At 45.9% G+C, this 16,119-nt stretch overlaps 1 protein-coding gene across 1 annotated transcript in view; it reads right to left on the reverse strand.

Annotated features, from left to right (window-relative positions):
• rad1 (RAD1 homolog (S. pombe)) overlaps positions 1-8,674 on the reverse strand; it is an 18,908-nt gene extending 10,234 nt beyond the window's left edge. Inside the window, exon 1 of the mRNA XM_055664913.1 lies at positions 8,442-8,674. Coding sequence (XP_055520888.1) covers positions 8,442-8,636 — 195 coding nt within the window. The 5' untranslated portion in view covers positions 8,637-8,674. The remainder of the gene's footprint in view (positions 1-8,441) is intronic.
• Between the last annotated feature and the right edge of the window lie 7,445 nt (positions 8,675-16,119).

Genomic DNA, 16,119 nt, shown 5'->3' on the forward strand with positions numbered 1-16,119 from the left:
GAATCTGTGGAATTCTCTTCCACAGAGGGCAGTGCAGGCCAATTCACTGGATGTTGTTAAGAGAGAGTTACATTTAGTTCTTGGGGCTAATGAAATCAAGGGATATGGGGAAAAAAACAGGAAAGAGGTACTGATTTTAGATGAATAGCCATGATCATATTGAATGGCTGTGCTGGCTCGAAGGGCCGAATGGCCTATTCCTGCACCTAGATGCTTGAGTATATGGCAATAAAACTCAATCACTTGATTTTGAAGCATTCATGCATGGTGGAGAGTCCATCATCGAGAGTCACTGCTCAGCTAACCTTGAGTTCCTCTTGGTTAGATGCAGACCGTCCTAACTGGCCAGAGAGTTCACCTCCACTGTTGTGACTGCAGCCTATATCCCTCCTGATGCTAATGCCAAGCTTGCAATGAAAGAGCTGCATACTGCCATTAGCAATCATCAGACGCACAACCCCGAGGCAGCCTTCATTGTTGCAGGTGACTTCAATCACTCTAACCTGAAGACTGTACTCCCCAAATTCCACCAACATGTCTCCTTCCCCACTAGAGTAGACAAGACACTGGACAAAGTCTACACCAACATGGCTGAAGCTTACAAAGCCATCCCCCTCCCCCACCTTGGTCAGTCTGATCACGTCTCATTGTTCCTGCTCCCTAAGTACTCCCCACTCATCAGACGGGTTAAACCAACTGTGAGGACAGTTAAAGTCTGGTCAGAGGAAGCGGACTTCACACTTCAGCAGTGTTTTGGAAACACTGACTGGAAGGCGTTTGCAGCCCAGGCCACCCTTGACTCTCACACGGACTTTGATTCCTACACATCCTCTGTTCTGGACTTTATAAACTCCACCATCAATAGTGTCACCTCCCTCAAACAGGTGACCATATTCCTGAATCAGAAGCCATGGATGAACAGCGAGGTCAGGCTACTGCTGAAAGCACGGGACACCGCTTTCAGGTCAGGCGATACTCGAGCCTACAGATCATCCAGGGCTAACCTGAAGAGGGGCATCAGGAAGGCCAAGCACTGCCATAAGCTCAGGATTGAGGAGCACTTCTACAACAACTCCAACCCCCGACGTATGTGGCAAGGCATCCAGGCCATCACGGACTACAGACCCTCCAACACCACCCCAAATCCAGCGACGCCTCCTTCCCTGAGGATCTTAATCACTTCTATGGCCGCTTCGACAGGGACAATCTAGAGACAGCCATCAAGGCTGTGCTACCTGCCGATCACCAACCCCTCACACTCACCCCCTACGACGTATACGTGGCACTGAGTAGGACTAATGCACGTAAAGCTGCTGGCCCTGACGTCATCCCCGGGCGCGTGCTCAGGGCCGGTGCTGCGCAGCTGACAGACGTCTGGACTGACATCTTCAACCTGTCACTTGCCCAAGCAGTTGTCCCCACTTGCCTTAAAACCACCTGCATCGTGCCAGTGCCAAAACACTCCACTGCGGCAAGCCTCAACGACTTCCGCCCATTTGCACTTACCCCCATCATCACCAAGTGCTTCGAGAGGCTGGTCCTGGCACACCTCAAAAGCTGCCTACCCCCCACACTGGATCCCTATCAGTTTGCCTACCGCAAGAACAGGAGTACGGAGGATGCCATCTCAACGGCACTTCACTCCGCCCTCTCCCACCTCGACAACAGAGACACTTACGTAAGAATGCTGTTCATCGATTACAGCTCAGCATTCAACACCATTATACCATCAAAACTGATCACCAAACTCGGTAACCTGGGCATCGACCCCTCCCTCTGCAACTGGATACTGGACTTTCTAACCAACAGACCCCAGTCTGTTAGGTTAGACAAGCACACCTCTTCAACCCTCACCCTGAACACTGGCGTTCCACAGGGCTGTGTGCTGAGCCCCCCTCCTCTACTCCCTCTTCACCTATGACTGCACACCTGTACATGGTACTAACACCATCATCAAGTATGCAGATGATACAACGGTGATTGGCCTCATCAGCAACGATGAGTTGGCCTACAGGGAGGAGATCCAGCACTTAGCAGCATGGTGCGCTGACAACAACCTGGCCCTTAACTCCAAGAAGACCAAGGAGATCATTGTAGACTTCAGGAAGTCCAGAGGCGGCACGCACACCCCATCCACATTAACGGGACGAAGGTGGAACGTGTTTCTAGCTTCAGGTTCCTGGGAGTCAACATCTCCGATGACCTCTCTTGGACCCACAATACCTCAACTCTGATCAAGAAGGCTCACCAGCGTCTCTTCTTCCTGAGGAGACTGAAGAAGGTCCATCTGTCTCCTCAGATCCTGGTGAACTTCTACCGCTGCACCATCGAGAGCATCCTTACCAACTGCATCACAGTATGGTATGGCAACTGCTCTGTCTCCGACCGGAAGGCATTGCAGAGGGTGGTGAAAATTGCCCAACGCATCACCGGTTCCTCACTCCCCTCCATTGAGTCTGTCCAAAGCAAGCGTTGTCTGGGGAGAGCGCTCAGCATCGCCAAGGACTGCTCTCACCCCAACCATGGACTGTTTACCCTCCTACCATCCGGGAGGCGCTACAGGTCTCTCCGTTGCCGAACCAGCAGGTCGAGGAACAGCTTCTTCCCAGCGGCTGTCACTCTACTCAACAACGTTCCTCGGTGACTGCCAATCACCACCCCCCCCCCCCCCCCAGCTTGTTCCATACACCCACCACCCTTTGGGTGGAAAAAGGTACCCCTTAAAAAGTTACCTCTTAAAAATAATTCATACAAAAAACACTGAAATCATACTACAGGTGCACAACCTTTTATCCGAAGTTCCAAATAACGAAAAGCTCCGAATAGCGGGAGCGGACATTCTTTCAGTCCTTGAAAAAAGGTCCTTGAAGACGTTCACCGAGGGCGGCCCGCAGAGGTGACAGCGGAACCTCCGGTCAGTCCTCGAAGAAAGGGGAACTAAATCCCCATTCATAAAAGAGAAGGTGAGGGTATATTGCGCGGGAGGGTTAATAATTGACAATCTGCTGCTGCCTGCCCGCTGAGTTAAAAAGTTCCCACGGTAGACTCACGATACACAGTGTATCGTGAGTCTTGCATGGGAACTTTTTAACTCAGCGGGCAGGCAGCAGCAAATTGTCGCTCCCTTCAGTTTCACCCCACCTACACCCCTCTGCTTCCAGGCCATGTGTGTGATCCCTTCCCTCCCCGCTCCAGCTCCCCCCACCCATTGCACCGGCGCGGGGGTTTTGCACTGTCTTCACGTCGGAGCTAGTGCCAGTCACCGGAGACGTCAGGACCAACGGGACACCAGCCTCCAGGCCCACTGCAAGCACAGAGATCCCAGAGACCCACAGCCAGCAGCAGCCCAGCCCCGTTCCAATTCCAGAGGAACACGCTCCCCGTAGGGACCGAAGCTGATGGTGTGCAAGGTGCGTCTTGGTCTTGAGGTTGCGGATGAGGGGGCGCAGCTCGGGCTGTGACGTCTCCGGCCACCCCCTGTACAGGAGCTGAGACTGGGAACTGTGGGGTTGTTTGCTGTTGCAGAGGGCGGTACAGTTCCCAGTCTCAGCTCCATTCCAGGGGGGTGACCGGGGACGTCAGGACCAACGGGACAGCGACTGCAAGCACGGAGATCCCAGAGACTCACAGCCAGCAGCAACTCTAGCCCAGCCCCGCTCCAACTCCAAAGGAACCCGGGTTGCGGATGAGGGGCGCAGCTCGGGCTGTGGGCGAACTGCCACTTGTCGCCGTTGCGGCCCAACGTGGAGCGGATTCCTCTGGAGTTGGAGGGACAGGGAGACACAGCGGCTTTTGAGAATGGTGGGCAATCACTTCCAAAGTTCTGCCCACACAGTCAGTACACCTCTCCTACACTTGTCTCCCGCACTAAGATCATCTCGCAGAGAATGATCCCAGCCTAACCCTCCCTATTCTCTCCTATTCTGCAAGAAAAAACTACATTGAAGACTCAAACTCGCGATCGAGTAACTGCCGGGATCGAGGCGCAAACTCGCGACCTTGCGGATATGAGCCGAGCACTCTACCACTGCACCAGCCGTTAAAATCTACGCTAAAAATCTTCCATTCCGAATGCCGAAAAATTCTGAATTACAAAAAGTGTCTGGTCCCAAGGCTTTCGGATAAAAGGTTGTGCACCTGTACAATGCACTAAAACATGACTTTAATACATCAAATTTCAAAAAGTCCCTACCCTGGGAGGGGGACCACCCCACTTCCACACCCTCTCCCCACTCGGTTGCTCTACTCCCTCATGGGGTACCCCCAAAGCCAATGATCAGTGATCGCTCAGCCTCCCCACTTTCAAAACCGCTCCACTGTCCCTGGTTCAGACGGAGAACACTGCCAGATGTGAGCGGGGAACTGAGGCCAGTTGTCCATGATATCTGGATCCCAATCCTCAGCGCTTCATGTTTCGGAGTTGGCTAATGTTATTGATTTGTAATTAGTTGACAAAACCTTAATTTATTAATCTGGAATATCCAGGGGGACGGGATAAGTGTAATATTAAAATGACATGCAAGGTGTCTGACTGTCTGTCACAACATACAGCCCCGATAACCCATTATTTCCTTCAGTTAAATATTGGGAAGGTAACATTGGCATTTGCCACTCAACTATTATGTTTGTTTACCTCACTGACTATTTCTAACCCCCCCCCCCCAAATTTGTTTGACAGGTTGAATAGAAATGTCCCCAATTATTAATTGAACACATAGATGAACATCTTCAAGGAGTGCAATTCGATGGAAACTGAATCAGATGCGATATTTAAGAGCTCGTTCAAAGAAGGGGATTATTTTAAAGGAGTGACAGAGATACTTGCAGGGGAATCTGTGAGGATATTATTATTTGTCTTTAGTTTTAGCTTGAACCAGGACTTCTGAAGATTCAAAGTTTAATATAGTAATTGTACTGATACTGACCCCAACCAACCATGTGATGAATATCATCCATTCTGGAGGTTTGACTTTCATGATGCCATTTAAACTTCACTTGAATTTCAATCACTTCAATGTAAAAGTAATTGGGAATGGGGAGCATTGGAACCAAAATTTGCCCTCGGTACATATTAACTATAATATAATAATGTATGCATGTTAGTAGGTGCAATCAACACAAAGATCTTTTTAATGTTGTTGTGTTATGAATACCACAGAAAATATGATGTACCTTCAAGATCACATTTAATAGAATAATATTGCTTAAATATATATAGTTATTGGACTTTGTATTTCGGAAAAGTCCCAGCTGAGAGTAAGACAGCAAAATACTGAAAATATTGGGGGTGAAAATGACTTCAGGACAGTTTGTTAGGAAAATGAAAGAAATGGTAACAGAATACTTATACAGCTGAGTATAATTTTATGGATGATAAATTGTGTTCAACTAATTGATGACTTCTTCGACAAAGTAACTAGCATGTTAGATAACAAGAAAGCAAATTGTTATAGAAAATTTGGTCTGTGAAGTGCCCCATAAAAGATTACTAATAATAATAAATTTTATTTATGTGCGCCTTTCAAGAGTCTCAAGGACATCTTACAAAAATTTAGCAGGTAGAGGAAAATCATGTAAGGGGAATGAAATAAATAGTAGAGACATGACTAGTACACAAAGTAAAGACAGAATTCAATTCAAAACACAATATGAGGCAATTAATGCACAGATGAAAAGGGAGGGGGACGTGGGGCCAAGGATAGCCAGAGGTGAAGAGATGGGTCTCGAGGCGGGACTGGAAGATGGCGAGGGACACGGAATTGCGGATCAGTTGGGGGAGGGAGTTCCAGAGCCTGGGAGCTGCCCTGGAGAAGGCTCTGTCCCCAAAACTGCGGAGGTTGGACGTGGATGGAGAGGAGAACGGCTGATGTGGATCTGAGGGACCATGAGGGTTGGTAGGGGGAGAGGAGGTCAGTGAGATATGGGGGGGCCAGATGGTGGAGGGCTTTGTAGGTGAGGACCAGGATTTTGTAGGTGTTCCGGTGGGAGATGGGAAGTGAGTGAAGTTGTTTGAGGACTGGAGTGATGTGATGCCAGGATTTGGTGTGGGTGATGAGTCGGGCGGCTGCGTTCTGGACCAGTTGGAGTCGATTGATGCCAAGGAGCTGATGCCAAGGAGAAGTGAGTTGCAATAGTCCAGTCGGGAGGAGATGAAGGCATGGATGAGTCTTTCAGCAGCGGGAGGTGTGAGAGAGGGTCTGAGTTTGGCGATGTTGCAGAGATGAAAGAAGGAGGTTTTAATAACATGGCGGATGTGAGGCTCAAGGGAGAGGGTGGAATCAAAGATCACGCCAAGGTTGCGGGCCTGGGGAGATGGGGAGACAGTGGTGCCGTCGATGGTGAGAGTGGGGTTATTGATTTTGCTGAGTGTGGCTTTGGAGCCTATGAGGAGGAATTCTGTCTTATTGCTGTTGAGTTTGAGGAAGTTATGTTGCATCCAGATTTTTACAGCTGACAAACAGGAGTTGATATGGGAGAGGGGGGGGGGGGGTTGTGGGGGGATTTGGTGCCGGGGTGGTTCGGAGTGTCATCGGAGTAACAGTGGAAGTCCAGGTTGAAGTGGCGGAGTATCTGACCAGGGGGGAGGATGTAGATGATGAAGAGGAGGGGGCCGAGTACGGAGCCTTGGGGAACGCCTCGAGTGAGCAGAGGTGTGGTTTTGGAGAGAGATGAAGTGGGATCTGTTGGAAAGGTAGGAACGGAGCCAGCTGAGTGCAGAGCCTTCAATGCCGAGGTCTTTGAGTCTGGTGAGCAGGATGTTATAGTTCACTGTATCGAAGGCTGCGCTCAGGTCGAGGAGGATGAGGATGTTGAAGGAACCAGTGTCAGCAGAGGTGATGAGGACTTTGAGGAGAGCAGTTTCTGTGCTATGGAGGGGGCGAAAGCCAGATTGGAGGGGTTCAAATAGGTTATACGCAAGGAGGTGGGAATGAAGTTGTGACGCAACGATACACTCCAGGGTTTTTGAAATAAAGGGGAGGTTTGAGATTGGGCGGTAGTTAATGAGAGAGGAGGGATCAGGACCAGGTTTCTTTAAGATTGGTGTAACAGCAGCAGTTTTGAAAGCGGAGGGGACAATTCCTTGGGACAATGAGGAATTGAAGAGATTAGTGAGGTAGAGGCAGAGAACGGGGAGGCAGGACTTCAGCAGGGGAGTGGGGAGAGGGTCGAGGGAGCAGGTAGTGGGTTTGGAAGAGCTGATGAGTTTGGATTACTGCATTAGATAAGCACCTGTGGACTTGAACGTAATAGGTTAAGTCCAGGAGGTCAGATATCAGACTTTATGTGAGGGCCAGATATATTGTCAGTGCAGAGGGGCTAGGAGCAAGGCCAAGTGTGCATCCAGAGTCAAGGTCTGGAATAGTACTAAGTGTGCAGTCAAAGCTGGGACCAGGGGAGTGTTCAGCACTGGAAACCTAAGTAGGTAAGCAGCTATGAACAGGGTAGAATAGGGGGCCAGGTGTAAGGCTGGACTCAGGGTCAGGAATGAGAGAAGGTATGCAACTGGAGTCAGGGCCAGGGGTAGTAACAGGTGTGCAGTGAGACCCAGGTTGGTCAACATGGGCCAAGTGTTTGATTATAATTTGATTTCCATACATGAATACACTAAGATCAAAAGATTTGCTACAGTATGCACCATATTGCACAATTTCAAGCTGAAAAATGCAAAAGCCCCGTACCAATGGGAGGGGGGACACCCTCCTCTCACACCCTCTCCCCGGTTGCTACGCTCCCTCGGGCTTGGTCTCTCGCAATTTCTCACTCCCAACTCTCACCCAATGTTGGCAGCCCTGTGTTATCAGGCAACCTAACCATCCCATCACTAACTAGAGACTAGTTCTGAGCTGCTATCTACCTCATTGGAGGGCCTCGGACTATGTTTAATTGGACTTTACTGGACTTTATCTTGCACTGAATGTTATTCCCTTCATCATGTATCTGTACTGCGGATGGCTCGAATGTAATCATGTATAGTCTTTCCGCTGACTGGTTAGCATGAGACAAAAGCTTCTCACTGCACCCAAGCCTTCTCATTGTTCCTACATCTTCCTCCTCACTCCTCCTCCATGCTTTCTCCTTCTCCCATCACCCCCCACCCTCTTCTACTCGTTCTCCTGCAACCACCCCCTCTCCATCTCCCCTCCATCTCTCTCTCTCCCCATCTCTCTCTCCCCCCATCTCTCCATCTCCCCTCCACATCTCCCCATCTCCCCCCATCTCCACATCTCCCCCCATCTCCACATCCCCCTCTCCCCTCCATCCCCCTCTCCCCTCCACATCTCCACCCATCTCCACATCTCCCCCCATCTCTCTCTCTCCCCCCATCTCTCTCTCCCCCCATCTCCACATCTCCCTCCATCTCCCATCTCCCCCCATCTCCACATCTCCCCCCATCTCCTCTCCATCTCCACATCTCCCTCCATCTCCCTCTCCCCGGGTACCTGGATGAACGCGTTGCCCTGGACACTCTTTGCCGCCTCGACCGTCATCCGAATGCCATTGGCCGAGGCGAAGAAGGTGACCTGGTCTCGGAAGTGAATGGCCTTGAGCAGGTTGGAGAGATTCCGCGCGTTGTCCAGACTGGCGACTAAAACAAAGCGCTCGTCGTCGCCCGGGTCACCCGGGGAGCGCAACATGGCGCCGGTCCGCCCCAACTCCAACCCCGTCCGCGGAACTCTCCTCACAGAGCAAAGGTTCCGGCCCGGCGGACAGATGCCACTCACCCCACCACAGTGACTCTTGTACTAATTCCATTTTACCTGCTTTGGGTCTATACACTTTCACGCAATGCCTGTCCAAAATCATTTTAAAAGTGGCATTGTACTGATTCTACCACCCCTTCTGGCACAAAATCTGGAGTAACTCACTCAGCGGGTCAGACAGCATCTACTGAGTTACTCCAGCTTTGTGTATTATCTTTAGTTTAAACCAGCACCTGCAGTTCCTTCCTGCACCCCCTTTTGTCACCCTGTTCCTGACATCAGCCACACTTTGTGCAAAAAACTTCTGCCTCAGGTCCTGCTTAAACTACATTTTCTCACCTTTTTTTTGGTTTTGTTTATTTTATTAGAAGTGAATACAGCACAAAACAGTACAGTGGAACCTAATTTTAGGTGCCAACTATGTAATACCGTAATCCATTCTATGTACAACCTCTAGCTTTATGTTATGAGAAGGACGTAAGCAAGACAAGAAAAAGAAAACAATAGAAAGAGGAAAAAGTGGAAAAATAGATGGTAGAGAATAGAAAAACGTGAAGTGTGTATATAAAAAATAAAAAAGAAAGAGAGAAAGTGGAAAGTAGAAATAGAAGAAAAGGCCCCTTAAAAGAGAATTTTTCAAATCTGTATTCGGAAATGTAGCTCTATCCGCGTCATGAACTGAAATCAGCAATCTTTACGGTACCGCTGCATCACATGATTCCAAAAAGTCGATGAAAGGAGACCAACTCCTTAAGAATTGGTCATATTTATCTATTAGTCGGAGTCTCATTTCTTCAAGGCGTGCTATGTCCATCATATTCCTAATCCACATTTTAACAGTTGGTATGGTTGTATTTTTCCAAAATTTAAGTATCAATTTCTTTCCAATTATTAACCCATAATTAAAAAAAAATTTTGATCTTTATTTAAATTGGTATCTTCTCCTATTATTCCAAATATAATCCATTCCGTTTTGGGTTCTATTCTTGACTTGAAAAGCTTTGTAAATATATCAAATATATCACTCCAAAATTTATTCAACTTTGTACATCCTACAAATGAATGTGTTATATTAACGTTTTGAAACAAACATTTATCGCATCTGGGAGAGACGTTTGGATAAAATGTATTCAACCTCGTTTTTGAATAATATAGTCTATGTAATAATTTGAATTGAATTAAATTATGTCTTGCATTAATAGAACAGTTATGTGTATTCATCAACTACTTTTCCCATCTATCCTTCGAGATCTTTATCATTAGCTCATGTTCCCAATCTTCCCTTAATGCTTCTGTTGAGGGTGATTCTCTATTTAATATATTATTATAAAAGTATGATATTAATTTTTGTGAATCAGCCTTAATATTCATTGCTTCTTCTAAAGGATCTAAAAATATAGTTTGAAATCTATGTGTATATTTCTTCATAAAGTCACATACCTGTATATATTTAAAATATTGATTATCCTTCAATTTAAATTTTAATTTTAATTGTTGAAATGATAACAGTTTGCCCACTTCATACATATCCCCTACTTTCCTAATCCCCAATCAATCCCATTGTTGATATGTGTTGTCGATGAGAGAAGGTTTGAATGCGGGGTTGTTCAATAGTGGGGTTAGTACTGATAAGTTATTTAATTTCAAGGATACTTTTATTTGTTTCCAAATTCTTATTATATTGTGAATAATTGGGTTCTTATATGTTATACTATTCAATTTTATCGGTGAGAGCAGGATCGTTCCTATATCGTGCGGATAGCACTCCTCTTTCTCCATTCTTATCCACTCCAACTGCTGAGTGGAACTATCCAGCCAGTACATTATGTTCTTAATATGCATTGCCCAGTAGTAATACATAAAGTTAGGTAATGATAAACCCCCAACTTCTTTAGATTTGCACAAATGCTTTCGTTGAATTCTATGTGTTCTGTAGTCCCATATAAAATTAGTGATAGTGGAATCTAGTTTTTTGAAAAAATATTTTGGAATATATATTGGGATCGCTTGAAACAAATATATTAATTGTGGTAAGAAAGTCATTTTTATAGCGTTAATTCTACCTATCAATGAGAGCGGAAGCGTTTTCCAAAATTTAATCGTATCATTCAGTTTATTTAATAGTGGTATAAAATTGGCACTAAATAATGATTTGTGTCTTCTCGTAATTTGAATACCCAGATACTTGAATTTTTCATTTGCAATTTTGAAGGGGAATTTTAGTAAGTGTCTCGAATCCTGTGGTTTTAAAGACATAATTTCGCTTTTATTCCAATTTATTCTATATCCTGAAAAAGAGCCGAATTCCTCAATTAGTGTTAATAAGGTGGGTATACTCGTGTGTGAATTAGTAATATATAAAAGGATATCATCAGCATATAATGAAATTTTATTCTTTGAGTCCTTGGTGTTATATCCGTGAATATTCGGGTGATTTCTAATCCTTTCGGCCAGTGGTTCTATCATAAGGGCAAATAGCAATGGTGATAAGGCACACCCTTGCCTATTACCCTTTGATAAGTAACATTTTGGAGATAGCGTATTGTTAGTTAATATTCTTGCCGTAGGTCTATCGTAAAGTAGTTTAATCCATCTACTAAAATTCTCTCCCGTATTAAATTTTTGGAGTACCTTGTATAAATACTGCCATTCTACTTGATCAAATGCCTTCTCTGCATCCAGCGTGACAACTGAAATATCTTCATTGTCCTCATTATGAGAGTACATTATATTGAAAAGCCTTCTCGAATTATTAAATGATTGTCTTTTGGGTATAAATCCCGTTTGATCCGTATTTATTAAATTGTTAATATAATTATTTAGCCTTCTAGCTAGAATCTTTGCTAAAATTTTCTGATCCGTATTTAGAAGTGAAATAGCTCTATAAGAACCCGGTTCATCTAAATCTTTATCTTTTTTTGGTATAAGCGTTATTGTTGCTTCTGCTAGGGTTTCTGGTAGTTTCTTTTCAGTATAAGCCTGCATGTATAAATTGAATAATCTTGGTACGATTGACTCCTGAAATCTTTTATAAAATTCATTACTAAAACCGTCTGGTCCTGGGGTCTTCCCATTTTTCAGTGAGTTTATTATTTGTTTTATTTCTTCACTAGTAATCCGTGCTCCTGCACCAAACGGGACCCACTCTGTCGGGTTCACCCCGGATATCGAGTTTGTAAAGAATATCTTTAACACAAGTTCTCCCAGAACTAGTACAATGCAGTATGGGATATTGACATTGTGTTAACACTATTACACAAGGGGGCTCCAGTTACATCCTTGTTTTGGCCGGCTCTCATAAGGTAGTTATCATACTGGCGCTGGTTTAGCGCAACAGGTTCAGTCGCCACATATTGCGAAGGGACAGGATGATTACATTTGTAAATAATATATAATATTTTATGTTTATAATTACTTAAGCACAGCAGAAGGGGATGATTTTCTGTCTCTACGTAATCCTGTTAGTCTTTGTCCAAGATGGCTGCCGTGAAGGGAGAGTGGACGCTGGCGCGCTTTGGCTGCCGCTGCTCTCTCTTCACATTGTGTTTTTGATTTTTTGTTTTTGGACTGAATTCTGTTTTTAGTTTGTGTCTCTGTGATGTCTTTATTATTTATTTTACTCTGATTATATGTTTATATTCCTGTTAATCTATGTAAGGTGTCCTTGAGATGTCTGAAAGGCGCCCAACAAATAAAATTGATTATTATTATTATTATTAAGGCATACCCAGGGACCTTTGGCTATGTGAGGGCACACATATATAACAATATATAACAATATGTCAAGGTCACCAAGATCTGAACTTGGAATGCTTGTTAGTACACAAAAACGTTATAAAACGTATCTGGTCAGACCATTTCCAGGGTAAAGCGGGGTTGATTTATGCAGGTTGATTTCCACATCTCACTGCACCAGGGCTGCTACAACATCAGCAGCAAGGGTTATTGACGTTCCGCTGGATCACATTCTAACGGCTGCAGCATGGTCAAACAAACGTTTTTCCAAACATTTTACAATAACCCATTGTCAGACCAAAGGAATTTGTCAACTCTATTTTATTTTACTTCTATTATTCTATTATTTTTTATTATTCTATTTTACGTTTTATTTATAGCAGGAGAGGTGTTATTATTATTATTACCTCATTTAACAGCATCAGCATGTTTTAAATCTATGTCATGTCTGTATGCATTATGAATGTTTCCCTCATCTGTCAATGAAGCAGTTGTGGTTGTGTAGACTCGTTTCTCACGGCATTAAATCACAGAGCTTTGAAATCTTCACGTAGTCACTCATGTGACTGAAGTAAAATAGTAAGATTAAACGAGAACTTACCAGTTTGAAGTTTGATCTTTATTTTATGAGGAGTTACGTTGGTGAGTACGTGCCCTCCACTCCCAACCCTCTCTCACAAAGGTCATCTGGTAGTTCTAGGTTTCTGATCTTACTATGATACGTCAATTACTGTTATTCTGTGATTTCACACCGCTGCTTTGAAGATTGACGCACATGCGCATGAGCGGGGTCTTCTTCACATACTCACCAACGTAACTCCTCATAAAATAAAGATCAAACTTCAAACTGGTAAGTTTGTCAGGTCTCGGGTTTGATCTAGTTTCTGTTTCTTATTGTTTTTTAGTATTAGAGTGTGCATTCTTGTTTTATTTTGGTGTCTCGCATCTCCTCTTGCTTCAGGTCCCATTTCCTGTCAGGTCGTTTACCCTCATGTGATTATTGGCCCCGCCCTGATGTGTTTCACCTGTGTCTCGTTATCCCCTGCTAGTCTGTATTTAAGCCCTTTGTGTTTTAGTTCTCATTGCTCACTTCGATCGTCGCCGGGTTCCGGGACCTCGGCGAGCGTCAGCAGGGGTTCCAGGCGGATATCGGTTCACAGGTGGACACTTTAAGTTCTCGGTTTGAACACCTGGTTACTCGGCTGAATTCTTTGTTTCCTGCTGCGGCTCCCGTGCCTGCCGAGTCTGTTTCCTTGTCTGTGTCTCCAGGAGCTCCGAGGGCCACGGCTGCTGCAGCATCTCCATTCGTCCACCTGGCAAGACCGGAACACTTTTTAAGGGAATCGGAGTAGTGTAGACCTTTTTTGATTCAGTGTGGACTGCATTTTGAACTTCAAGCGGCTTCCTTTCCATCAGAACGCTCAAGGGTAGCCTTTATCATCACGCACCTGTCAGGTAGGGCGGAGGCTTGGGCCACGGCGGAGTGGTCTCGGAATTCTCCTGTTTGCCAGACGTCGGTCCTGTTCATGGAAGCTCTCGGCCGGTCCAGTCAGCCTACAGCACCACCTGTCTCTTCGGAGGAGCCCATGCGGGTGGGACGAGCCAAATTCAGCCCGGAGGAACGGCAGCGCCGCCTAAGGGAGGGGAGGTGTTTTTACTGTGGTGAACTGGGGCATTTGTTGAACAGCTGTTCAGTAAAAGACAAGGCTCACCAATGAAAGAAAGGACATTGGTGAGTTGTACCACTCCTATGAGCCGTTCCTCTCGTCAATTGTCGACGGTACAATTGTTGGTGCATTCCCAGTGGCACTCCCTGCAGGCTTTGGTTGATTCTGGGGCAGATGAGAACTTCATGGACATTCGCTTGGCTGATGAATTGAAGCTGGAACGTGAACAGCTTCAAGATCCTCTGGAGGCTAGTGCACTGGATGGGCGCCTACTGTACAGGGTAATTCACCAAACTCAACCTGTTCAACTCATCGTGGCAGGTAATCACCTTGAGACCATCTGTTTTCACGTCCTCGACTGTCCTCTTCATCCTTTGGTTTTGGGGCTCCCTTGGCTGTCTTACCATAATCCTCACATGAACTGGGGTACTGGGGAAGTAATTTCTGTAAACTCATCTATCTGCATGATTCTTCTCCTGAGTCTATGAAGGGTCCATCAAGGAGCAGTTTGCTGGGATCTTCCAGGACCACCCTCCAGCAGCCTCCCCGTTCAAGGGAGGAGGATTTTCCAGATATCTCCAAGGTTCCCTCATGTTATCTAGACCTAAAGGATGTGTTCAACAAGGCCAAGGCCACATCTCTTCCGCCGCATAGACCGTACGACTGCTGCATTGACCTTCTGCCAGGTACAGCGCCTCCTAAGGGTCATCTCTACTCCTTGTCTTCACCTGAGCGGCTCGCCATGGAAAAATACATTGACGATGCCCTTGCTGCTGGGATATCAGACCTTCCTCTTCACCTGCAGGAGCTGGATTCTTCTTTGTGGATAAGAAGGATGGTACACTTCGGCCCTGCATTGACTACAGAGGACTCAATGACATTACTGTTAAAAACAGATACCCTCTTCCCCTTATCTCCTCTGCATTTGAACTGTTAAAAGACGCTAAGGTATTCACCAAGTTAGATCTTAGAAATGCTTATCATCTGGTGAGGATAAGGGAGGGGGATGAATGGAAAACTGCGTTTAACACACCCAGTGGTCATTATGAATATCTGGTCATGCTGTTTGGTCTTACTAATGCTCCAGCAGTTTTTCAAGGAATGGTTAATGATGTATTACGGGACATGCTGAACAGATTTGTGTTTGTGTACCTTGATGACATTTTGATCTTTTCTCCAGACGAGACTTCCCATGTGCAGCATGTACACCAGGTGCTGGAACGTTTGCTCCTGAATGATCTGTTTGTGAAAGCTGAGAAATGTGAATTTCATGTTAACACTGTTCAATTCCTTGGTTATGTTGTATCACCTGCTGGTATACAGATGGACCCGAGCAAGGTCAGTGCTGTGGCCACCTGGCCTACACCCTCCAGTCGTAAGCGACTTCAGGGGTTCCTTGGGTTTGCTAATTTTTATAGGAAGTTTATCCGGAACTTTAGTGTCACTGCTGCACCACTCCATGCTCTTACCTCGCCCCACGTGCCTTTCTCTTGGTCCCCTCAAGCAGAAACTGCTTTTATGAGACTCAAGAGGAGCTTCTCCTCAGCCCCCATCCTGGTTCACCCTGACCCGTCACTCCAGTTCGTGGTTGAGGTGGACGCCTCGGGTGTAGCCGTACTCTCCCAGAAATCCTCCACAGATGGTCGATTACATCCCTGCGCTTTCCTCTCAAAGAAACTTTCTCCTGCTGAGAGAAATTACGATGTGGGTAACCGTGAACTGTTAGCGGTTAAAACAGCCTTGGAGGAATGGAGACGCTGGTTGGAGGGCACAGAGCAGCCGTTTCTAGTTTGGACAGACCACAAGAACCTGGAATACATCAAGTCAGCCAAACGCCTCAACTCGCGCCAAGCAAGGTGGGCTCTCTTCTTTAATCGATTTGATTTTGTACTGTCTTTCCGCCCTGGTGCCAAGAATGGCAAACCTGATGCTCTCTCCAGACAGTTTGATCCTGACCCGTCCCCTAAGGTTTCAACTCCCATTCAGCCTGCTTCCTGTTTTGTTGGGGCAGTTGC

Source organism: Leucoraja erinacea, chromosome 50, assembly GCF_028641065.1.
Source record: "Leucoraja erinacea ecotype New England chromosome 50, Leri_hhj_1, whole genome shotgun sequence".
Lineage (NCBI taxonomy): Eukaryota > Metazoa > Chordata > Chondrichthyes > Rajiformes > Rajidae > Leucoraja > Leucoraja erinaceus.